The following is a 24,676-nucleotide window of genomic DNA, read 5'->3' as shown; positions in this document are numbered from 1 at the left end:
AGGAATGGTCTTCAGGAAAAAGATGCAAATAAGAATGTAAAAATACAGGCTTCACGCCTATCTTAGAGCCTTTAGCAAATCTCTTTAACTCTACTTTCGTATTTTTTATCTTTTTCTGCCTCTGTCTATTAGTTGTCATGGTGTGGGACTATCCTGAATATACACTATGCCCTAAAAAACCAGGTTCCAACATAACAGTTCTCTCTATAACAAAAACAACATTGTTTTCAATTGATGAGTCTACCTCCTTTTGCCTACATTTTTATTAGTATTCAGATAGTTTAAATAAAAAATGTAAATTCTATCTTCATGCCACAGAGATATCTTAACAAAGTCCTAATGACATCTTAAGGGAAAGTCAACTTAATAGTTCTCAATATGCACTTCCTGCTATTACATCTTGTCCTGTCTACAAGAGCAAATCTTCAGATAAGTCCCAGCATGCTGTAAACAAAACACAGATCTATTGCTATCTAATTCTCTTTACCAGTTATACAGGCTGCAAATTACCTAGCCCAAAGTGCCACAAAGGCTTCAAAAGTCTCCCCAAATTGAGTCTCCAATCACCCTTTCAGGGGGAAATAAAATCCAGTCATGACTTACATACACAATACAGAAAAAATGTCCCTGTAATGTTGGCATCTGTCTGACCCTTTACAAGTTTGTCTTCTCACTGGTTTTCTTCCAGCCCTCAATAAAAGATAATGCTTCTGAAAAAGTTAACTGCAACTAGCCACTGCAGCTGTTTAATACTGAAACACAATTATACATCTGCTCTGAAGTTGTTTTTTCTCCCAAGCAGGGACAAGTTATTCGTAACATTAAATTTGCATCTACATCTGATGTTCTCTGACATCATATCTAATCTCTATCATTCAGGACCCTTCCCATGCCTATCAAACTCCAACTTAGAAATCATTCTGTTTCTTTTCCATACTTCTATGACAGGAATGACATATGAAATACCTCCTCTGCTTCCAACCCAAACTTACCCATGACTAGTCCACAATCATTTGAGCTTGTGCCAATATCACTCTTAAGCTTAAACAGCTTTCCACCCTCTTTTGTGCCTACTTCTGATGTTATCTGTCTATCACCTTCTGCTTTGGTAAATTAAACCAGATAACCTGCTTTGGTCCACAAATGAACTAAGGTCAGTAATAAATGTAGTTCATTTCACTTGGAAATTAAACTATATCAGGGTCCAACTGTTCAAAAGATACAGTATTGTAACTTTTTACCCAAGTCATTTTCAAGAGGCAAAATGAAAGAGTATACTAACTCCCAAGATGTATAGTTCCAGAAAAATAACATACCTAATCAACAGTAAGAACATTGAAACTACTCACTAAATGAAAGCTATGTTTTAGGTATATATGTTACATATGCAAATCTATGTGCAGAACCTTCTAAGATCTGTAAGTCTGTGCTGTATAATGATGTGAGGAGTACTTGAATTTCCATACGCCAGATCTTTCACACAGTTCAGCTATCACTGTTCTCAAGATTCTAAGGCCAAGTACTGGAGTAACACATGCATTAGGTTTACCATAAGGGATTCAGAACAGCTCGGCACGTGGTCCTACTGCACAACACTGGCTCATACTGGATAGGAGGCAAGTCTGGCCGTTCCTTCAGTGGCGTGAAGAGGGCAGCCACCGGGACTACCATTCTTGTAGCTTCAAGACGACTTGAAGGCCAAACATTCCAGCTGAATCTAACTCCATCTCTGTCCTCATTCTGCTGGATAAATTCCAGGAAGGTTGTCATGGTCAACTTCTCCCTTTATCACTAAAATAAAATCATAACTGTTAACAGAATGTTGACATGCAAATATTTTTATCCACTAAATGCTGAATGCACTTAATGACAGTCACACATTCAAATACTGTAACTGAGTTACAGTCAATAAAACACTGAGAAACACTGAGAAGAGCTTCTTAAATCCTAAAAGCAATGAGCAGAATTCTAAGGGAAAACAAAATTTGTTTTCTAACTTTATTTTTGGTATCTCATGATGCAGTCTACATGCAAACATAAAGAAATAACAACATGATATTCCTACAGCAAAGCTAGCAAATAACTTTGTAAGAAATACAAGTGCCATATTCCAATACATTATCTACAAAGAGGCACTTTTCAACAATTCTTTGAATTCAAATTTACCATTTTGGGCATTGACCTAAGGCTTTCAAAATTTTCTGCTACGATTATTTACAAGCTGGAGGATGGGGGAGCACAGACACATCTGAAAAGCTCAACAGGTACCTGCGAATATCTGGGAAAGTTAGCAAGGAGCGCTCCCTCCCCCCAATCCCAAACTCCTCAGCTATAGACACACTGTTCCTGACTATCTGCTGCATGCTAGTACCTTTTATAGTACACATAGCACAGGCTTTTCCAAGAACTACAATATCTAAACTCACACTGCTTAATAATTAAGGATTTAAGCCTACATGAAACACCTAAGAGGAAGTAGTAATACTCCTTGATCTCAATTTATACTGTACAAAGTTAATGAACAGCTATTAGAAACACTGGAACCCTCCTGAACTGGGATTTAAATCAGGAATTCTCACAAGCACATTAATATTCTTAGTCCTGCCATTACAGACACTACAAGAGACTCCTAGAAACTCTCAATTTATCAAAACCTACCTCTATCAAAATTACACTGGCACTGCACCTTTAGCTTCTATGACAGCTAAAAACTTTCCAAGTTATTTTAAATTACAGGCTAACTTAATGGTTTTATTTTAATCCTGACTTTTAAGAAAACAGATTAACAAAATACACAAAGCAAAGGGAAGTGCTGCATTTCACAGTTAATATCCTTAGGAAATAATCAACTCCCAATATTTTAATGGGCATGTCTTACTGATCTTAGGAGCAAATCTGCTCCTATCTAGACATGTCATGGCAATTACAACACAGGGAGCATGAGGGACTTTGTGCATAAGAGCACTTCCACCATTGCTTTTACTCAAACTTCTGCAAAGCCATTGGGCAGGGGACAAAACTGAGCAAAAGAGAAAATATCTGAAAGTTGTAATTACTACAGAAAAATCAGAGACAGAAATTAACTCAGCTAAGAGAGGAAAGAACAGCCTGGCATTTGAAGAGAATATAGAATTTAAGAAATTTCTCTCCTAATAAATCAAAATCCATCCATGTTTTGTAAAAAATTGGAAGGAACACTATCTCTGAAAAATGGGGTACTGATGGAAGAATCTGCATAAGGCAACTATCTCCACTATAACCACAAACTAAACAATCTGTCCATCTAAAAATTATTTCCTGAGAAGACAGAGAAAATTGCAACTTAAAGCTATTTCACCCATTCTGTAGCATCAGCTACAGAGTTCACCAAATCCAGCTCCAAACACTGCAACGTGTCACACTTTCTGTACTGGACTTCAAAGCATTTTCTCCACATTTTATTCTACGTTTGAAATGGCTGTACCTGGATATTACTTTCACCACTCAGTTACTGCTCCTTAAAGGGCAACGTACAAACACCAGTGTGCACTGAGTAATCACGTGCACACACATACATAAAGGATTTGTTGGATTTACTGAGTTAAATACTGTTATTTTCTAGTAAAGTATGGATTTCCTATTAGGAAGGCAAAAGTGGCTAATAATCAAGTTCTCCTCCACCTTTTCTTCTGTTCTTTTCAAGAGCCAATAATGTTTACCTCTTGGTCTGACAAATTACACTCAGTACCATTGTTATAGCTATGCAGACACATTTTCTGGGATGGGTGTGGAGATGCATTATACAAGAACAGCAAACCCTCCTGGCCTACAGGGTACACAACAAATTTCGGACACCTGAATGCCACAAAATACACACTGCCACCTCGGAAAACCACAGAGAAGGGATTTTCGGAACAGCTGAATAGTAACAGTTCCCACATTGGAGTGGCACTGCTTTACTTTTGCTGTAGATTACGATATCCAGAAAAAAACAGAAGTCCTTTGCTGGCTTGCTTCCTCCCTCCCACTACTAAGGCTGAATGTACCTGCACCATGACAATCTCAACTGTGTCTCACAAAAGAAGCCACTCGTGAATTGCATTGAGAGTCACTGGTTGACTATCAGCACCTTTAAACATTTATACATCACAGGTAAATGTGTCCCAATATAGAATATACCAGAAATAATATCCCCTAATCTTTGCATGCATATACAAACAAAATCAAAACATTTCTCTCTACGGCATTGTAAGAGTTCCAGCACAGACAGACTGAAGTCCCTCATAGGACCATGTGTTTAAATACCACTAAATGAGTACAGTTCATTGCACACTTTTCTTACAACACACCTATTCTTTCCGTTTATTATGCACTAACAGCCCGGTAAAAGAGATTAATAATAAACCTTTAATTAATTTTTTATGCCCAAATCACATATCAGATACAAACCTATTTCAGTTCCAAGGAGGAACTAAAATATACGAGTAGAATGGTTTAAATAGTTATCTAAAGTAAGGTGCTGACAACATTTTCACCATTCAGACGCAGTCATCCTCCAAATCTGCTTTCCCAGACCTCTCGCTGAGAACTTTTTTTTTTAAACAACCAGGGTGTATCATAACCTACCTAAATTAAAAAATAAACACGTACTCAAAAGCAGCAGGGCCTGCATTTCTTGTAGCTTTATCTACACGGCAAGGCACCCCCGTCAGTGGCACAGCGGCGTAGGTACAGCAGAACTCCGGGACAGGAGCACCACAGGCGCTGCCGGCGAGAGCCGCCCTTTAGCCCCGGCCGTGCAAAGGCCGTGCCGCGCCGGCCCTACCCGAGCGCCGGCAGCCCCGGCCGAGCTGGGGGCTGCTGGCGGCCGCTCGCCCAGCCCCGACCCGGCGGGCGCTCCCCGCCGCACGGGAAGGGCGCTCGCACCCCCGGCGCGGGAGGCCGCGGACAGTGCTAACCAGCCGCCGGCGGTAGCCCCCGACCCTCAGGCCGCCGGGGGCCCCGAGAGCAGTTTCGGGCACCCGGGGACACCCCACTGCCAAGAAGGGGACGCGGGGAGCTCCCACCACGCTCGCTCCAGGCCCGGCAGCCGTGCGGGGCCGCGCGGCCCCGGGTGCCCCCCGTGCCTCCCAGCGCGGGGAGCGGGGCTGCCGCCTCTCCGCGCCGCGGCACCCCAGCTCCGCCGGCTCGGGCTCCCCGCGCCCTGCGCTGCCGCCTCAGCCCTGCCCTGCCCTGCCCGCTCACCCGCGTCCCGGCCGCCGCCGCCGCTCCCGCTGTGCTCGCTCTCCCCGCCCGCCCGCTCGCAGCCGCCCCGGCGCTGCCGACGCATCAACATGGCTGATGGGAGAGTCCGCGCCACGTCAAGGGGCAGAGAGCGGGGGCGGGCTGAGCTCCGCCGCTCCCCCGCCCCCGGGGCACCCCGCCGGCGCCCCACGGGCCTCCCCGGCCAGCGCGGCGGGACCGGCCTCAGCCATCGCACAGCTCTGATCGTCGCTTCGCCGCCTTGATGGTTCCTGCTCGCGTGTGTGTGTTCTCTGCCCTGTTTGGCTTTCTTCTAAAGGTCGGTCGTCTGCATCTCGATCCCAAATCCGTTCAGGAAAAAAGGCGTCCTGACCACGGGGAGCAGTTTTGCTTTCTCTCCCCGCCGGCAGCGCTCGGCTCCCCCGTGCTGCGCCTGTGCCCGCGGGTACCGGAGCTGCTCTGTCCGCTGCTGCTCTGTCCGGCATGGAATTTCTCCGGGCCGAAACAGCCGCGCTGCCGGGAGTCCTTGAGCTCACCCTGCTTGTTCCCATCTTCCACCATGTGTACTTACGGCAACTTTTTAATCAGGAAGATTGTTTGCGTGTTTCTTCTGAGTGCCTGGAAAAAAAAAAAAAAACATTGAAATTATATTCCTGGTGGGTTTTAGCCTGAAACAATCCTATATCTCGTATTTAATAAACATTTAATACATGTTTGTTTACTGTCTGTACAATAACTATCACATAGCCATTACTGTATGGGTTTGTCCGGGTTTTTTGTTAGTGTGGTCAGCTTTTTATCCCAAACGCAAGTTATAGTGACTCTTCGGTTTCAGGAATTATTTTTAATAAGCCGGTCATGAAAGGCCAGAACAGTAACTTCTATCTTTCCTGATACATCTTAGTGCAACTAATTCAGACATGGGGGAGGACTGAAAAACATTCTGCTGACTGCCATATCCTCCTTCAATGCAACTTGGAAAACATTCTGTGACCACCAACCAAATATAAATGACTAAAACAACTTTATTCTCTTTTCTAATATGTCAAATGTGATTATGATAGAATTTCTTTGCCATTACTATCTCCAGTGTGGTTTACCAGTCCTCTTCAGTCTAAAAACATGAATAGGTAAACAACAGCGGAATTTATGGGAGGGATTTTTAATTTCCTCATCCACAAATCTCACTGCCGTTTGTGGGAGTGTTAAGCTTGCCAATGACATGTAACATCCTCACTCTGAACACAAAAGAGGAAAAAAAAAAAAAAGACCAACCCCAGAACATGCCGAACAGCAAACAGATGCACAGAAGGTGACTCAGTGTTATAACTTCAAAAGTATTCAAATACCTTGTGAAATATTTTCAGAAAATTACCTTGAAAAGAGGCAAGTCCTGAAGTAGGACTGCAGGATATGAACTGTATAAATGAGAAAAAGATACAACTGACATGTAAAGACACTCAAAGGGCAAGAAGGGAAAACAGGAAAGTATACTACTCTGAAAGTTCACTACAAATAAAAGATATTCAGTATTTTTAATTAGTCTTTAGCACAATTAAATTTCATTACATAAGAACTCAATCCAGTGCTCTAAACTTAAAGAAAAGTCTTGCAGCTGTTACGATGATGCAAACCACAGAGAAAATCAAGGAGAAAGAAAAAAGTAGAACAGAAAATACATATATACTCATTATAAGAAAATATTTTGTTAGCTGCCCATACCACATTAGAATGTAGATTGAAAGCATTTTAATTTTTCATAATGCAGAATTTATGTGGGGGGTTTTTGGGTTTGCTTGGGTTTTTTAGCCAACAGGGAATATCCGTTAATGCAGCTCACCCTTTCTTTGGAAAAGTACTCTTCCTTAATACCTAAGCAGTTGAGGAGAAAGAATATACATTTCCAGTTTCATCATCTTCTTTCTCCACTGAGTCATATTTGCTACCATTGCATCAGCATTGTTGGTAAGACATGTTAGGAACAATTTTATTACCTGTTGAAGACTATCTGTAATAATTAAAAATATGTTGCTTTATTTAAAAAGTATCAACAAAAAGTTCCAGAAAAGGTAATCTAAACATAGAAATTATATTTAAAGTGTATTTATATCTGTGCATCCTCTTTCTGTTCATAGTTCTTGACTTTACAACAAATAGGAAAAATAAGTTCTGAATATTACTAAAGTATTAGAAATGAACTTTTTATAGCTGGACTCACCAAAGTTTTTATCTTGATCATCAGTCAGCCTTTCCAGAGTTATCACTGTAGTCTTAAGCAGGTTTTATTTCTAGTGGTGTCTGCAATTGCTGCATACTCAACTCGGACATTAGATCCGGGTTTCAGAAATAAAACTCCCTGGTACACGTAGGTGCTTTTGGAAACACCCTAAAACAAACAAAAGCCATTGGAGAGGAGGAGTTAAGGCAGGTGTTTATTTAGAACTGCTAAAATACAGATGTGCAGGGGATTAAAAAAAAAAGCATCGCTTTTTTTTGAACTTATGTTAGAAGTATCTAAAACTACTGTGATATAGTAGATCTAAACTGACTTTGCTGCAGAACTAATAGGAAAGATAATATACTGATTGACATTTTGTGTAACAGGAATAATACACAATGTAAATGATTACAGCATCATCCTTCCGCTTTTTTATCCTACGTGAAAAACAATGCCCCTTTGTGGAAATGCTACCTTGCTTTCTGGCATGTGGGTGCTCCCACATAATAGTTTTCAGATAAACCAATACAGCAACAACTCAGACATTGACTCTTCCAGAATCAGAACTCCATGTAAATTTATAACCATTAACTTTTATGTAACTGACTTTAACCACAGATCTCAAAGCATTTCAAGGAAGGGACAAGTATTATGAATACTGGGTATTCACAGGTAAAATAAGAGAGTACTAATGGGTGAGCTTTGAAGAACCTCTTGTATTAGAATAATGGCACAGGGCCTAATGAAAGAAGTTATTAAAGGTTTACACCTCTTCACCACAAAAATAGGCCTAGTTTGATAGGCAGTGAATTGGCAAACCCCTTTCTGCCACTGCTCTTTGGCCAAATTTCTTTTATTCTCCTCCGGTGGTTTCCAGGGCAGCCAAGATTCCCGGAGCAGGTGGCGACACCTCAGAGCGCAAGGCCAGGGCTCCCGGATCGGGGCGCACGGCTCGCCCGCCGCCCGGCCCCGCCCCGCCGCTCTCGCGAGAGCTGCGGCAGCCGGGCGGGCTCTGCCGCCGGGGCGGCGCGGCCATGGATTCGGGTGTGGAGGAGTTGATGCCGCGGCTGCTGCCTGTGGGCGACTGTGACCTGGCCGAGGACTTCGACCCCACCGTGCCTCCCAGGACGCCCCAGGAGTATCTGAAGCGCGTCCAGTGAGTGGCGGGGCGGACGTGCCGGGGCCGGCCCGTCACCTCCCCGCGAGAGCGGCGCGGCCGCCGGTGCTGCCCGGGCCGGGCTTCGTGTCGGGGCGCGCCGGGGCGGCCGTGCGGTGCTGCCCTCGGCCGTATAGTCGGTGTTTTACACACCTGCAGGAGGGGCAGGTACCGACCTCTTTCCTCCCGTGACCGGTGACAGGACTCGAGGAAACGGCATGAAGCCGTGTCAGGGGAGGTTTAGGCTGGATGTCAGGAAAAGGTTCTTCACCCAGAGGGTGGTTGAGTACTGGAACAGGCTCCCCAGGGACGTGGTCACAGCACCAAGCCCGACAGTTCGAGAAACATTTGGATAGCGCTCTCGAGCACAGGGTGTGATTTCTGGGGTGTCCTGTGCAAGGATTTGGACTCAATTGGTCCCTCCATGATTTTATGAGTATTTCAGAGACATCCGGCATATATTGACCTGTTACAGGAAAGAAAAAATGCAGCCCACTTGATTCTGTCTTGTAGGATTGAAGCAGCTCGATGTCCTGACGTGGTCGTGGCACAGATAGATCCAAGAAAATTGAAAAAGAAGCAGACAGTAAACATTTCAGTAAGTTTGAGAGCTTTTACACGTTTTGAGATGGAAAAAAAAAGGAGAAAGGTGTTACTATAATGATGTTTGTATTAATTTTGGGGAGTCATTGGCATAACTAAATAGCACTGCTAGATTCTAAAAGCATCTACAGAATTAAATGTCTGTGTTTGAAGAAACCCCTGCTCAGCTGCTGGGTAACAGTAGTCTTTTTAACTGATTAAATTGATAATCCCCATACTATTTGATATACAGCAGACTATTTTACTGTCTGAGGAAATCAAATGTTGCATTGAATTTTACAATTATTTTATCATAAAACCTGCATAAATTTTAGAAGAAAGGTATCTCCATACCTGTGTTTGGGTTTAAGTCTCTATCTAGCATAAGGGTAGTAAGTGCAGCTAAGTTTTACTTAAGTTAGATTAAATTCTAGCACCACTTCTTTCCTTCTGGAAGGAATATTTTATTGGAATTTCCTTACTATTGAAGCAGATTTTTCTGTTGTTGCATTGCCCTGCCAGCTTGGTTTTTAATCTACTTTCAAATAGTTCAAGAGACCAAGTTTGCCTTTCTCCAATGAAAACGATGTAATCTGAGATTTCACTACTAGATTACTCAAACTTTCTAGTACTGGCATGACCTTGTAACTTCTGTAGCCATTCTCTTCATCTGTCTCATCTGTGTAGTGGTATTCTTAAACACTTGTAGAAATATTTTAATTTGTTTAATAATTCTTTCATGCTAATCTTTAAAGAGGTTATATCTACTTAACTATCAGACTTAATTTCCTAGATGGTTTTGTGGTCTTCTGTCTTCCTCAACTTACTATCTTGACAAGCAGAATGCCTAAGATTGATCCCATCTGTCCCAGATAAGGCAACAGCATCCTGCTTTTTATGAGCAGGGAGATTAAAGTAGATCAATTGCTGAAAGGAAGACCTTAAGTAATTCTTTGACAATGTATTTTGAACATTTAGTTTTTCTTCTTATGTACATATGAGAAGAGTCAAACAGTATGTTTTGTCTAAACCAAATTCTTAACTCAGTCTTGGATGTGGTCATGAAATTACCTTTCTTAGATGAAGATTTAAAGGATATTGTTTAGCTGACAGTAAACATTTACTGATTCTCTTGTTCTTAAGGATTCTTCTTATAAAGCTCTCTTTACATTATAATTATTGCCAGTGTTTTCTCAGATTTCCGGATGTCAGCCTGCTCCTGAAGGATACTCTCCAACGCTCAAGTGGCAGCAGCAGCAAGTGGCCAATTTCTCAGCTGTTCGTCAGGTACAAGATAGTCTGTGAGGAGTCTGGCACGGTCTAGATAGAACATACCTGTGCTTTACAGGGGACAATTTTACGTCTGGTATAGAAATGTTATGATTTTGTAGCAGGATAGATGTTTATAGGCAAGTTTTAAGTTCTTGAAAGCTAATTGAGCATATACTGTGTGGCTTTTAAACCTCTGATAAAACTCTTGAGAGTCATGTTTAAGAAATTATCCTTCAACAAAAATGTGTCAGTATTTAGATTAAATGATATGGCATAGTTGAGGAAGGACAAAAACCCCTATGATGTTATGCAGTTATATTAAAACCTAGTGCTAGCAGGAAATGTTCTGCCAAACTCAACATTAACTGAGAACCAAGTGGATTCTAACCCATCAGGAGATTCATAAAGCCCATTTACACAGTCCATTTAGGAATCTGTTGATAGAGGTGGCAACCCATTATGAAGAGAAATACTGAATTGGTAAAACATATTTGTAAGGTTGTAGAGTTAGCACAGACTTTAATCTTTCATGACACATTTGCACCCTGCTTGAAATAACACAAGAACAGAAAATTAAGCAGTCTCAAAGAGTAAAGGTTGTAAGTTCAGCTAAGACTTACTAAAGTTTTAAACTGAAGAAGGGTCGAATTAGATTAGATATACAGAAGAATTTTTTTACACTGAGGGTGGTGAAACACTGGCACAGGTTGCCCAGAGAGGGGTAGATGCCCCATTGCTCAAAACACTAAAGGTCAGGTTGGATGGGGCTCTGAGCCTGATCTAGTTGAAGATGTCCCTGCCCATGGATGAGGGGTTGGACTAGATGGCCTGTGAAGGTACCTTCCAACCCAAATCTTTTTATGATTCTACTATTCTCTACACGTAGTTCAAACAGGGTGAAATGGAAAATATAAGATGTAGGTAGAGATCATTTGTTATTTCAGTGCTGCAGACAGCATGTTTACAGTGCATTGGTGCTGCACTGTAGGAGTATCTCAAGCACTGAGGTGGGACCAACTGAGCTGGAGCTGCTCTACCACTGAACTCTGCATGAGCTCATATACCATGTGTTTTTCAGGGAGGAAAATTAGTGAAGGAGCAGATCTATACTACTGCATCTACATTGTAAACAGTAACTGAGCTAGCCCATTTCTGCAAGGGATCACATTGCATCCTGTGTATTAGGCATAATCTAAGGTTTTAGCAAAACTAAGGAGACTGACATCTAAAGGCTTATTCACTGTATAGGTATTCTTTTATGCTCAAATCAATTGTCTTCTCATCTGTGCCAGAATTAACACTGTGAAGATGAGACTATCCTAAAAAGTATTTAAAACCAGAAAAGAGCATCAGAATTCACTTGTTCAACCACTGCATCAGCTGCTGTTTCTTAGAGCGTTTTTAGTGGTCTTTTATACAGCTACAGTAACAACTGGAGTGGGAGAAAAATTTCTACAGAACAGTTACAGCTCTCTACAAGTAACTGTCAAGCAGGCCAATCTGTCTTAACACAGGATTCCTGCCAGGTAGAAGAAATGTGCTAAGAAAGCACATTTGCCTTCATTAAAACAATTCTGTAGACCTCTGATACAGATACAGACCACTGCTGGAAATAGGACATTGCCTTTATGTGTGCTTTTGGATTAAATCAAAGTGGGTTTTTTCTTAAGATTGTTCTAACCAGAAAAGTCTAGAAGACTATTAAAGCTTACTACCTCAGCTTAACCTTATGTAATAGACTTCAAAATGCCTTCAGCTTTAACTTCCAAAAACCCAGCATGAGCATCGTAATTACATTTCTGCTAAGAGGCATGGGAAATACTTAGCCAGTTGTGCTGGCTCTAAATCCACTAATTTATAGAAAGTCATAAAATATACTTTTCATACATTTTAAGAATAATGAAAAGCTTTTATGGTTAGGATAAAATAACTGCAGAGTTAACTGTGATTTAGCTTTGTTTTAATTACTCAGAGCCTGAACAAGCACAGGAATCACTGGCGGTCACAACATTTGGACAGCAATGTTACTATGGTGAGTAGAATTCATAACAGCACTCTGTGGTTTGCTTTCGCAGTTATTAAATCCATGGTTAATCTTGCTTTATAGTTTCATGTAACAATTTATGAGTATTATCAAGTCTTTTCGCCAGTGTCTTCAAGATAACAGTATCACACGGTTTTAATTTATTTTTATTTACTTCAGCCAAAACCAGAGGATGAAGAAGGCTGGAAGAAATTCTGCCTGGGTGAAAGAGTATACTCAGAAATAGATGCACTATCTGATAACGAAAATTTAGGAATTGATTACATGAAGGTGAGTATAGGACTTCTATTTAATTTTCAGCAGCGATTTTCTAGACTAACTGCCAGAAACAATCCTCTGTTTATTACCACTTTGTGCTAAATAGAAAGTAGGAGGCTCTGGTGAGCCCAGCAAGTCCCATTTTACATTCTTTTTAAGCAGACACTAAGTGAAGCAGAAAATAAGTCTATGTCTTCAGTCAAAATTTGAAGCATTTCTTCATCCGTTATCAGCTGAAGTCACTACTTTGTTCTCACTGAACCGAATGGAAGCTTTCTTCGTAGTCTGCTTTAGTGTTTTGTTGCACAGTGATACGTGCTTACCCTCCTCATACGTGTTACTCTACAAACATGTTCTTCACTGCATCATTTTGAAAAAACAAAACTTTAACAAATAACAGTAGAAGCAAGGTGCTCTGATACTTCACTGGACCTTCAACTTTCTTGAAGATACTTTTCTAATAAATTTCAAAGCTCAGAACAGACTTCAAAATCACTGCAAGTGTCTGAACATCAAATTAAAATCTTAGTATGTTCTAAATTAAACAAAAATGTTTGTGATAATGGTTGCATTTTCCAACTTGATTTCTTCCAGGTGGGCTTTCCCCCTTTGTTAAGTATTGTAAGCAGGATGAATCAGGTGAGCCTACCTTTTAGAATCATATCGTGACATTGCCTAAATCATTATTTCTCATATTCTGTCTGTTGCAGAAGGCTTATCTATTTTTCTTTGCCTAGACAATTCTTTATTACAAATTCTATTAACTGTACACTTAGAAAGAAAACATGTATTCATTATCTCACATTCAGCTACAAATAACTTTACTAGCAAAGATTTTTCATGACTAGTTCTGAAAGTATTTTGTTGTTGTAATTTCTCTATAGCACATTTAATGTTTGAATTTTTGCTGAATGCCCCAACAGGTGCTTTACAATGTTTTAAAATTTCTCATTTAGTGTTTTAAGTGCAGTCCTTCAATTTGTTTGTGAAATTCTATGTACATTGCAAAGCTAGAAGAATCACACATTTCCTTTACTACATTTCCTACTTGCCACCATTATATACAACCAACCAGTCAGTGCAATGTCTCTTTCCTAATCTGTAGCTACTTATCCATAACTTTTCACTTACACAGAAACTTAATTCATTTCATAGAAAATTCTTTCCAAAAAGTGGTACTTTAACACTTACTTTACTCTTATATGTAACTTCAACCTGGAATAAATACTGTAGAGTAGAAATACTTTTTCTATAATAAAATCCTTCAGCTAGAAGGGCAGCAAAGCAAAACATTGCAGATACTGTATTGTCTCTTTCTTGTTCCTCTTTTGAAGGCAACAGTAACCAGTGTCTTAGAATACCTGATAAGCTGGTTTGGAGAGAAAAAATTTACTCCAGAACTGGTAATTTTTAATTTTTTCTAACTACTTGCACATGAATGCATTAAACAAAGAATAAATTGTTTGCAGTTTTCTATTATTTTAATTTTCTAAAGAGTTCTCTAGATGGTTGTATCATATTCTTACTTTCAAAACATTCTTGATTAGATACTAAAATGAGTATTCACAGTTGTTTTTGGAAGGCTAAAATTACAAAACATAACAGATACAGACATAAAAAGTACTACCCAAACCCCCTCCCATTTGTATCACTTGCCACACTAACTTAAGCCACGAGACTCAATTAGTACCAACATTTAGGAGAGGAGAAAGACCGCAGCAGCTTTGGTTCTGTCAGGGTGCTGCACACTATTTATCAACACCTCCAATTACAGTGTGCTGGCAAAGACACATGGAATCTTTCCACATGCAGCACAGACCAGAAAGCTTAGCTGCATTCACGTGGTGACAAATGAATCCTACTAAGAACTCCTGAGTAACAGGCTACATTGGCATGGAGTTTGGCCACAACTAGACTGACTATCTGCGTAATGGCATCATATCTACAGAAGACCTTGGTGGATGCAGCTCATCTCCTTCAGTACCAGAAAGCAAAAGAGTAATGAAAAATTACATGACGCTTAGCATAGTTTCACTATTTTTTTTCAGTCACTTCAAGGCCTTTCATGTTCTGTCCTTTCCTGTGTAGGACTGTTTTCTTTTTAACCAGTATGTTGCAGAGGATGTGTACATTGACCTTTAGTTTAGTCCCACAATGAAGGCCACTAGACACTGCAATTAAATTAAGAAATTAGACTGGTAGCAGAAATTAAGTTTGGAAGAATGCAGTAGAATTCAGTGATGTAAAACTCAAAAGGACATGTTTTCACAGTTCAGATCTTAAAGCAGATCTAATCACTAATTCCACAACAATCTGAGTTCACACATTCAGTCTTCAGGAATGTTTTTTCACTGATTGTGAAGTTAAAAATTAATAGCCAAGTAATAAAGTTTAGATATTACTAAAATAATCCTTCCTTCGGACTGTAATAGTGGCAGCTGTAATAATTTATACCTTGGCCAGCATTCCAAAAAAATGCCAGGAACCCAGGAGTAGTACTCACAAGAATCTTACCTAGAGACACAAAACTCTCTACCAATTAGTGTCTAATGCGGTTTTCAAAATTCAATTATGGCATATAGCACTTGAATGTAATTTTGTTTTGAGACCTACACTCCAGTCCTGCTCTGTATAACATGAATTGCTTGAATCTTCAAGGATATGCTCAAAATTAACATTTTGTTACTTGAATCCTCACAGGGTAGATGGCTTTATGCACTGTTGGCATGCCTTGAAAAACCTTTGCTACCTGAAGCTCACTCTCTTATTCGACAGCTGGCAAGACGATGCTCAGAAGTCAGGGTACTGGAGGTAAAGATTTAATATAACTGTGCAAAGAACTTGGTGAGTTTAGCAGGTAAGGAGGATCATTTTTCAGAAGTCTTAATAATTTATTTTTCATGTCCTAAGTTTGCTTGAGAATGAAGGGAAGACTACAAATACATACAACTGGCATCTAATAGCTTCTCTATTTGACACAGGTAACAAAAGAATTGTTGTAATATTAATCTCTTTTCCAGGAGAGCAAGAATGAAGAACAAATATCAGCTCTGAACTTGATAATCTGCTTAGTTAGCAGGTAATACAAATTATACACCTAAACCAGTAATGTATGTCCAGCATAAATGTGTGATTATTTGTACTTAACCTAAATCCTTTTAAAAGTGAAAGTCTAAAAGTACTCTGGGCCAATGCAGCAAATACACTTAGCTAAAATAACTTAAGATAAACCTAAGAGTAAAGTAAGCTTATTCCTTTCTTCAGATGAGCCCCCTGAACCATAAAGCCATAATTATGATAGCGACACTAAAAGATGAGCTAGAAAGCAATGGGTCAGACAACTTGAAGTGAGGAATATGTTGCATACTGGAGATTTCTTACCATATTCCACTTCATTCCTAGGTACTTCGATCAACGGGACCTGGCTGACGAGCCTTCCTAGGCTGTTTTGAGAACATCCAGTATTTTGCATTGCCATAGTACAAACAGCATTATCAGAGTTAGCAGCAAGACACTGCACTATTCAGACCTGAAGTACTACACAGTCCCTTCAGAACACCCTCATGCTAATGCATTTGGGACAGCTGTGAATAACTTCAGCTGAGTTTTAGCTGAGATTGTCAGTGTCTCCAATACCATCACCACCATCATTGTAAAGTGGTAATTGAGGTGTCCAGCATCATCTCTCAAGCTCTTGTCTTGGTAAACTACATTCTTGGTTAGGAATTTCTACAATCTGAGTAATCTATGCACACTGCTATTAGGTGAAGTCTGAGATTACATTACAAATTATTATTCTTTTTCTAACAGACTTATTGAGGGCTTTTTAAATAAAACTAAAGGATTTTAAAGACTGTTCCTAAACATTGTGTGTTTTCTCACTCTATATTATTTAACAGCAACCTTACTATAGAAATCTGTACAGTTAGGGCTGAATGTGTTTTTTCAAGTTTTGGTGCCTGAGCTCTAGCACTGCTTAGCAGCTCAACTATAGCCAGCACGTTACTGAAACAATTGTTTTAGTAAAATGTAAACATTACTACTTCTTGAGTAGTAATACCATTTTTAGTAAACAGTTGCAGAAACCAGTGAAAATTACATACCTGTATTCAATGCTTTTAGAAGCATTTATTAACAGAATGAACAAATTTATTTTCTCTACGGTTATCTTGTCAAATACATTGCCTTGCTTATTTATATATATTTAATATGGAGTGCTTTGCCAAGAGGATCAACATCTAACTGGTACATAGATGACCCTCTAGTTCCAATAGTCTTCAACAATTAAAAGAACTATGCATTCAGCTGATAGCAGCAGTATTAACAGTATTAAATGACATCTGATTTCTGTGCATTGTACAATTAAAATCCCCCTCCTCACAATTTAAAATAATAATTAGCCATAACCAGTTATTGATACATCATTAATATGTCTTTGAATGATTGGCATTCTTGCCTGTGGAATGGCAGTCTTGGGCATCAAGTGAACAACCAAAGTGAATGACAATAACAGAATGTTAATTCTGGAGATGCAAGTAACAGATTTTGCACATGTTGAGTGTCTACCCCACTGCAAGTGCCTAAACGGGACAACATTGAAATGTCCAACTACTAGACATACAGTGTGAATTATTTCTAGTCTCTTTACTAACATTTTCAACATGTTAAAAGCAGGATGAATTGGCAGCTGAAGAACCTATGAAATGCAAGAATACTACCTAGCTACTTCTCCAGTCCTACAACTCCAAACAAAACTTATATAGGTGAATAACCACCATCCTCCTCTGAATTGTCAGGGTAAGAACCCGGGGTTTTCAATCAAACTGCAAATCCCCACTGAGTACCATACTACTGTAGTTACTTTTACCTCTGCTAGTTCTGTGAAAAGCTGGACAGCATTTGGCTGGTTCAAATTTTGCTCTACATGTTTCCAAGAACTGTTAAATTATTCAGCTACAGCTAATCTGAACTAGCATTCACAGTACCTGAAAAGATAAGAACTTAGTCACACCTTAAGATCAAGCATAATAAAACCCTGGTTATCATATTCATAATCTCTAGCTAGACAGCTTGTGACAGCTTTCTAGAAAAGGCTTGAGCCACGATAAGCTTCAGATTTTTCCTAGAACTTTGGAGAAGAGTTTCCACTGTTCTTGCCCACCATGCAACTGTACAACATACACTTCTCCAATCATAGAAGGTAAATTTATATCAAAGGTGCTATTTTAACAAACCAGCTTTTCTAATTTTTCAGCCCATGGTCTCAAAAACAGAAACCCAATCTACCACAAGGCATTCTCACACTTCTGAATAAACACTGTAAGTTTCTATTATGATGCATTTGAAGATAAGTAAAAGGCCTGAACCTGCCAACAAAAAAGTCTTATGGCAAAACTTATTAGAAGTTTTAACAAGATGCTTTCATGCTTACCTAAAGCAAGATATGTATTGTTATGCAAATCTTGTAACGAGTAGTATCTAGCAAATCCCAGTGTCCTGAGGAGATTCTTTATAGCTTCTTTGAGGCCTAACGATCTTCCTGCACACACTCATTACAGAAGTGAACCGTAGCTAGCAATTAAAAACAACTACATTAATATTGAGTTTATGCACAACATGGTAGAACAAGCTTCCTTCTTTGGCCAGTATAGACAACCTCAGACATAAAATCATTCTGACACAAGGAACAGCAGCTAATTTTAGGGACATAGGAGAAACTGTCAAACTATGTAAAAACAAGTTCTCTTCTACTGCCCCAGACTACATTCCTACAAAGATCTCCACCGAACATCTTTAATGAATGCTGTTGGCTCACGTGCTAATGGCTCCATCAAAGAAATACAAAAGCAGTCGCTTCCTCCCAGTTCACAGTGAATGGGGAAAGGTAGCAGTTGGCCATTCATTTTGGGCAACACAACACAACACACATTAGTTTCTTATTCAAATTTAGTCTTGGTCAGGATTTTTCTCTGTTCTCAAACTCCACCTCTGGTCTTCCAGGCTCTCTTGGTAATTGAAATGTTTAGCTGAAAACTTACAGAGCACACAGTTTTTACCATGTGGACATTATTACTTTGGTATAGAATAAAATTCATACCAAGACACAAGCATAGTGTTAAGTTATTTTGATGAGCATTTATTATATATTTTGGAATTGTGCTGCACACTGCTATAATTTACATGTTATATACAAGACTGAGGCAAGATACTGAATCCACACACAAAGGCTTTTTGAAGTAGATACCCAGATTCGAATGTGCTCTACATCTTCTGTATCATCACCTGAAATTTACCTGCAAGAAAAGCAGCGTAAGATCACATTATTACCATTAGAGTTATTTCTCCAAGTAATTGTTCTCTTGTAATAATTTTTTTCAAATAAATGGTAAGGAACATTTCAATCTTACGGTTTAATTGTAAGCCACTGAGCCATTATTTAAATTTAGCATTTAAATTTTAACTCCACACTGAACAGGTTTTCTCTTTTCGTTTTTTTTGGTAAGTTAACCACATCCCAGGTCACAGAAGTTTTTTCAGCTAAACGTAAAATTTGTGCAGTCTGTGGAAAATTTTTAATTGAGCAGCTTAGGTAGTTACAATGGTCTTCACTTACTAACATTTTTAATGCCTCCTATAGAGAGAGATCTTCACTTGTGCAAATAACCTTCTGGACACACATCCTTATGCATTTGATGCTTCCAAATGTAAGTACAACTTTTTTGTTTTGCTTTCCACTCAACATCATGGAGGCTTATCCTCTGTCAGCATTTTCTAAATACTAAAGGAATATAGTGGCAAGCCATATCCTGAAGTTCACATGGACTCAGCTCTGAACTTGATTATCTGCTTAGTTAGCAGGTAATACAAATTATACACCTAAACCAGTAATGCATGTCCAGCATAAATGTGTGATTATTTGTACTTAACCTAAATCCTTTTAAAAGTGAAAGTCTAAAAGTTCAAACAAATCCCACCTTGAAAAATGCTTATAACAACAACTCAGTCAGGAAAGTTACCAAGTGAGCTAATAATTGAATATTCTAAGTATTCATTACTTATTATATATATATTATACTTACATGCAGGCATTGATGAAACTTCAGCTGTTACAATACTCTTTATTCCCAGATTTGATAGCCCTCCTCTGATTAGTCCACAGGTGAATGCTAAATACTAAATACAAAGTTGCACTTCAAATAAGTGTCAACAGTGAAGCTTGTTGATAAAGATTAAAACTAAGTACTCAAGAACGCAACTTAATACTTGGACCAGAAAACCATGGGGGTTTTGTTACCATGCTTGAGAGACTTTGTCAGGTCTCTAGCAGATGAAAGCTCCAATATTTGGTAGAGTGGAGCTCACTACAAAGATTGTTCTCATTAGAGGCACTATTTTGAGTCACTTTCTATTTCCATTAAACCTGTAGGAACTTAATATCCTTAAAACAATTATTCCCAAGACTTGGCTGAAATTAGCAACTGGTACTAAAGTCAACAAAGGAGAAACAGTCCAAGGCAGCATTCTTGCACAGGCCATCCCTTAGAATAAAAAGGCCCGCAGATATTTAAAATATGTGTTGCAAAACAGAAAGAACATTTCACCAAACACAAAAAAAAAATCCCAAGGACAGTAGCCAATTGTGAGGACTAAGATCAAGAATTAAGAAACCACAAAATAGAACTGAGTCCCATTTCTTAATCCACCTGAACCAAAGTGCTCTCTGATAGGTTCTGTAGAGGCACTGATTTTACTTACCTGAACTATTACCCTAACTCAGCATCTGCACTGAAAACTATTTTTAATTGGTGGACTATCTTTCTGAACATTCACATCATCTCAGAAGCTTGTTTTAGGTAACAAATAGCATCTTCCAAATGTGTTTTGGGAATTCTAAACAAAGTTTCTGAAAACACATGCTTTCCCAAGAGAAAGAATTTGTGTGACAGTGGCAAACAAGCTTTTACCGTGAAGTAATTCAAATGTAACAGCAGCAAGTCTCACAACAACCACAACCATTTTTCAAACCATAAATCAAATCCACTGTTCTGAAACAAGGTGCCTTTCTAAAAAGCACACAGGTTTTGAAGACTTATCTTTAGCTGCCTAAACTTTTGAAGAGTTTGTATCTATTAAATTACAAAATTTAAGTTTATTATTAATAGATAAAGGTAATTCAAATCAAACTGGTAGACCCCCCCCACATATGAAATAGAAGGGTACCTTTGGTGCATGTTCTAAATACTGCTTTCCTGCAGACATTTGTGTCAAGAGACGAAATTTATTGTCTTGAAGGACATAAATACCCTGTTTAAAAAAAAAATTGGGGGTTTTAGTTAAACGTGCAGTAATATAGAATCAACATTTTCTGTGAATGAATTTGACTTGTAGATAAAATATATAACGATCTCACGCTGAAAAACAAAATTTTAGATTAAGGCATATGTAATTTAAGTTTAAATTTGATTCTTTACTTACAAGAAATATCAAAAGAAAATATACGTGACTGTGAGTATACAAAAAACCCCCTAGATGATAATATGATCAGTTAACCCTAAAAAATGTTAATGCACATTTCTTCTTGGAAGAGTCCTTCTGGTGATCAGAAAAAATAGTTCCATACTAGAAAGTCTTTAGTAATATATCAAATGCATACTGATTTTTACATTCAAATCTCAATCTTCATAGGGTTTTGCAAGCCTCTATTCTGATTCTGAAATTCAGTGGGAATTATTTTTCTTAATAGCAGTACAGGCAACAATACCCAGCAGACAATCAAAGTAAAAGTCTGGCTTTTTCTACAATACAATTTTGTGCAACAATATGCATCTTAATAAATTAAGTATAAATACAGTATAGCTTTATCTACACCTGCCATTGTAATTTCCCTGCTACTGACTGTGCTACTTTGGAATTTCGTAAGCCTTGAACTTAAATTAAGGCTGTATATACAATTAAGACCTTAAGCTCAACACTGCAGCTTTCTTTGAATCAAAACCCCAGACTTCTATGGTAATTATTATTACTTGATAAACAAGTCATTGAAAAATATAAAAATAAAAATATTTTATTTGGCATAATCCTTGTACAAATTCTCTTCTTCCTAATTTGACACAAGAGGCAAATGGCCATAAGAAAACCAAGTCATTCAACAGGAAGAAGATTTTTTACTCTAGTACAATGGCTCCTTAAGTTATTTTGATCTGGCTTTAAGAACTGTGGCTGTTGATATAGGAAAGCACATGGATACAGCGCAATGTCACCAACAAGCAAATTTGAGAAGTTTCTCAGCTGTTTCTTAATACAAGTATTTTCAATAGAGTACAACTGTCTCAACTGCTGAAAACTCTTACTATTCTTCAAAGTAAAAAAATCATGGCAGCCATTCTATTTAGATGTTAAGACAGTAACATCACTTTTTCACCAGTTTTTTAGTAACATTTATTAGGAGATAGATTAAAAAGTTCTTGTTTAAATGTTAATCGACTGTAATCATTCCTGTCCTTTCTGTAACTCTGCAACAGTGCATATGAAATTCAAAGCATTTAGTCTTTTCAAACAGGGTGGCAATAAAGACATCGCAGGCAATTACTAAATTGTATTCTAAAGCTACATGATAATATGAATATTGAAAACCACACTTTTTAAACAAAACAAATATGGAATATTTTGGGTTTCTTATCTAGTTATTCTAGACCAAGAAAAACAAAAAATGCACTAGCAACTCAAAACTCTCACCGATCTTCTAAGTTAAATATTATTCTGCATCATCAGTACCTGGTGATTAGTCCTTAGGTTATCTATTTGTTTTTTGAATACAGTTGTCCAAAAATCTTTGCAAATGAACTTCATAATATCTAATTCATCCTTGAACCTGGCAGTGTCTTTTGTAAACCTAAGAGATAAGTGAGAAATATATCAATAACATAACCTGACCAATTAAACAGAGAAATAGTTTTTTAAATGGTACCGTACAACATAATTTTTGAGGTTATTATAGAAATTAGTTTTCCAACCATCATACAGTATCATTCTAGCTTCCCTGTGCATTCATCAAGTATTTTAACTTAAGAGCAACACGGTATTATCTTAGTACCTGCAGTATGATAGCAGAATAAATTGTTTTAATTCCATGATTATTAAACACAATTGACATTCAGAAAGGTGGAAAGTGCTCCATCAGTTTTATCTTCAACAAAATATCTAAATAGAAGATAAACAAAATGCTCACGCCTATACTGCTCCTTGGAAGGAGTCCTTCAAATATGCAAAAGAGCTCTAACATAGGAACAAACATGTAAAACTTGTTCCCATTTTTCAGAAGGGATCCTTTTCTCTTGCTTATTTCAGATTTCTCTCCCTTTATCCCCCTTGAGGGTCTTTATATTTTTGCTCAACAAAAGCATGACTTCAGAAGCTCAAGTTTCCACACGACCTCGGAACGAGGGCGCTGGAGTTGCATCGCGGGTCCCCAAAGGGCCCGAGCTGCTCAGTCGCGACGTTGCAAGGACTCAAGAGCACTTCACAAAACCGAAACGGAGTAACAGCCAATCATAAAATTATGCTTAAGTAGTAAATCAGAAAGAGAATAAAGTCATAAAATGTACCAGAAGCAAGAAACATGCATAAGCCTACACAAAGCAAAATTAAAGACAATTTTAAGTATTAAAAGTAACCATACACCCTGACTCGGTTTTCATGACGGGAAGCACTAGGAAAACAACACACTCTAAAACTGTCTCGTGATACGCAAACACAAGTCGCCACAAGAATGAGATACGAAAAGAGGAGATGCCAGAACAACTGATGATAGGAGGAACGCACTCTGTCCACCCAAAGCACCACACTTTGCCCGGGCAGGTCTGCTTTACCGGCGAGGTGAAAGCCCCGAGAACGAGCAGCGCCCGCCGGCTGCGGGAGCGGGACGGGGGCGCTGCCAGGGCCCGGCGGGGACTCACCTCTCGATGAGCCCCTGCCCGACGCGGAAGCCCATGCTCTCCAGCTTGGTGGTGCAGCGCCCGTTCTCCTGCAAGACATAAGGCGCCGCCGCCGCAGCGTCAGCCCCGGCCGCTGCCGGGCGGCCCCGGGGCGGCCCCGGCCCCACTCACCCCTTCGCCCTGCTCTGCGGCGCGGTACAGCCCCGCCACCATCTCGCTGTGCAGCAGCAGGAACAGCGCCTCGTCCGCCATCGCCGGGGCCGCCGCCCCTTGCGGGCGGGACCAGACACCCGCGGAAGCTCCCGGCCGAGGCGCGGCTGCTCAGCAATGCCGGTCGGGCCGGTTCTCCCCTGCTGGGGACGTGCTGGGAAAGGGGCTCGCGCGTTAAGGCTCTGCAGAGTCCGCGAAGCTGGGCGGCACAGCCAGCCCAGCGTCCTGAGCGAGGGCCAGAGCCGGGGATCAAACGCGCCCCTCCTGCGGAGCTGCCCCGCCCACCCTACTGCTGGAGCGTATGTCACTGCCTTCAAGAGCACCCGTGCCTTCCCCTGCCCGCCGCAGGGAGCCACAGAGCGGCACCGGCTACTGCGGCGGAAGAGCGTGGTTTAAAGCCTCGCCACCGCCCCGGGCGCCATGAATAACGCGCAGTACGGAGCTTCCCTGCCACGCCGCTCCGGGCGGGATGCGAGGGCAGGACCGCCACCCCAGCCGGCGTCAAGTAACGCCCCCGCCTATTGGCTCGCCGAGCACGGCCCCCTCTGGTAGCGCAGCGGTGATTGGCCCCCGCCCGAGGCCCGAGCGTGCCGGCTCCTCGGCCCCATTGAGAGTGGGAAAGCAGGATGGGTCCCAGGTGGGTGGGAACAAGCGGCTTTCTGATTAGGCTACAAGGAAATGACGTTTAAGTTCTTATTAACTCTGTGTCACGTCACTCCGGCGGCCCCTTTCATTGATTCGTCGGCAGAGCCTTCCTCTAGTTGGGCAGCCGGGATGCCAGT

General features: G+C 40.1%; 3 protein-coding genes across 3 annotated transcripts in view; 1 reads left to right on the top strand and 2 right to left on the bottom strand.

The window, feature by feature from the left end:
• Positions 1–5,273, bottom strand: part of SEC23A (SEC23 homolog A, COPII coat complex component) — a 28,438-nt gene extending 23,165 nt beyond the window's left edge. Inside the window, exons 1-2 of the mRNA XM_048307404.1 lie at positions 5,224–5,273; positions 1,550–1,791 (exon numbers count right to left, since the gene is read on the bottom strand). Of these exons, the coding sequence (XP_048163361.1) occupies positions 1,550–1,770 (221 nt within the window). The 5' untranslated portion in view covers positions 1,771–1,791; positions 5,224–5,273. The remainder of the gene's footprint in view (positions 1–1,549; positions 1,792–5,223) is intronic.
• Positions 5,274–8,425: 3,152 nt separating this feature from the next.
• Positions 8,426–16,614, top strand: GEMIN2 (gem nuclear organelle associated protein 2). Its single transcript, XM_048307093.1, has 10 exons — positions 8,426–8,594; positions 9,108–9,192; positions 10,374–10,463; positions 12,421–12,480; positions 12,652–12,762; positions 13,345–13,389; positions 14,085–14,153; positions 15,451–15,561; positions 15,771–15,829; positions 16,153–16,614. The coding sequence occupies exons 1-10, from the start codon at positions 8,473–8,475 to the stop codon at positions 16,190–16,192; spliced, it is 792 nt and encodes a 263-aa protein (XP_048163050.1). The 5' UTR covers positions 8,426–8,472; the 3' UTR covers positions 16,193–16,614.
• Positions 16,615–18,860: 2,246 nt separating this feature from the next.
• Positions 18,861–24,026, bottom strand: TRAPPC6B (trafficking protein particle complex subunit 6B). Its single transcript, XM_048307094.1, has 6 exons — positions 23,856–24,026; positions 23,706–23,773; positions 22,525–22,642; positions 20,971–21,054; positions 19,830–19,923; positions 18,861–19,043 (listed from the first exon to the last, which is right to left on the bottom strand). The coding sequence occupies exons 1-6, from the start codon at positions 23,934–23,936 to the stop codon at positions 19,012–19,014; spliced, it is 477 nt and encodes a 158-aa protein (XP_048163051.1). The 5' UTR covers positions 23,937–24,026; the 3' UTR covers positions 18,861–19,011.
• Between the last annotated feature and the right edge of the window lie 650 nt (positions 24,027–24,676).

This window comes from Corvus hawaiiensis, chromosome 6, assembly GCF_020740725.1.
Source record: "Corvus hawaiiensis isolate bCorHaw1 chromosome 6, bCorHaw1.pri.cur, whole genome shotgun sequence".
In the NCBI taxonomy this organism is placed as follows: domain Eukaryota; kingdom Metazoa; phylum Chordata; class Aves; order Passeriformes; family Corvidae; genus Corvus; species Corvus hawaiiensis.
The sequence above is the reverse complement of the archived record's forward strand: the minus strand, read 5'-3'. Positions and strand labels throughout refer to the sequence as shown.

Coding starts and splice junctions, on each gene's coding strand:
- GEMIN2 (XM_048307093.1), top strand. CDS start 8,473: ATGGATTCGGGTGTGGAGGAGTTGATGCCGCGGCTGCTGCCTGTGGGC. Junction 8,595..9,107: donor GAGTATCTGAAGCGCGTCCA/GTGAGTGGCGGG, acceptor TCTGTCTTGTAG/GATTGAAGCAGCTCGATGTC. Junction 13,390..14,084: donor TTGTAAGCAGGATGAATCAG/GTGAGCCTACCT, acceptor CCTCTTTTGAAG/GCAACAGTAACCAGTGTCTT.
- TRAPPC6B (XM_048307094.1), bottom strand. CDS start 23,936: ATGGCGGACGAGGCGCTGTTCCTGCTGCTGCACAGCGAGATGGTGGCG. Junction 22,643..23,705: donor GGGCAGGGGCTCATCGAGAG/GTGAGTCCCCGC, acceptor CTTATCTCTTAG/GTTTACAAAAGACACTGCCA. Junction 19,924..20,970: donor ATTTAGAACATGCACCAAAG/GTACCCTTCTAT, acceptor CTTTGTATTTAG/TATTTAGCATTCACCTGTGG.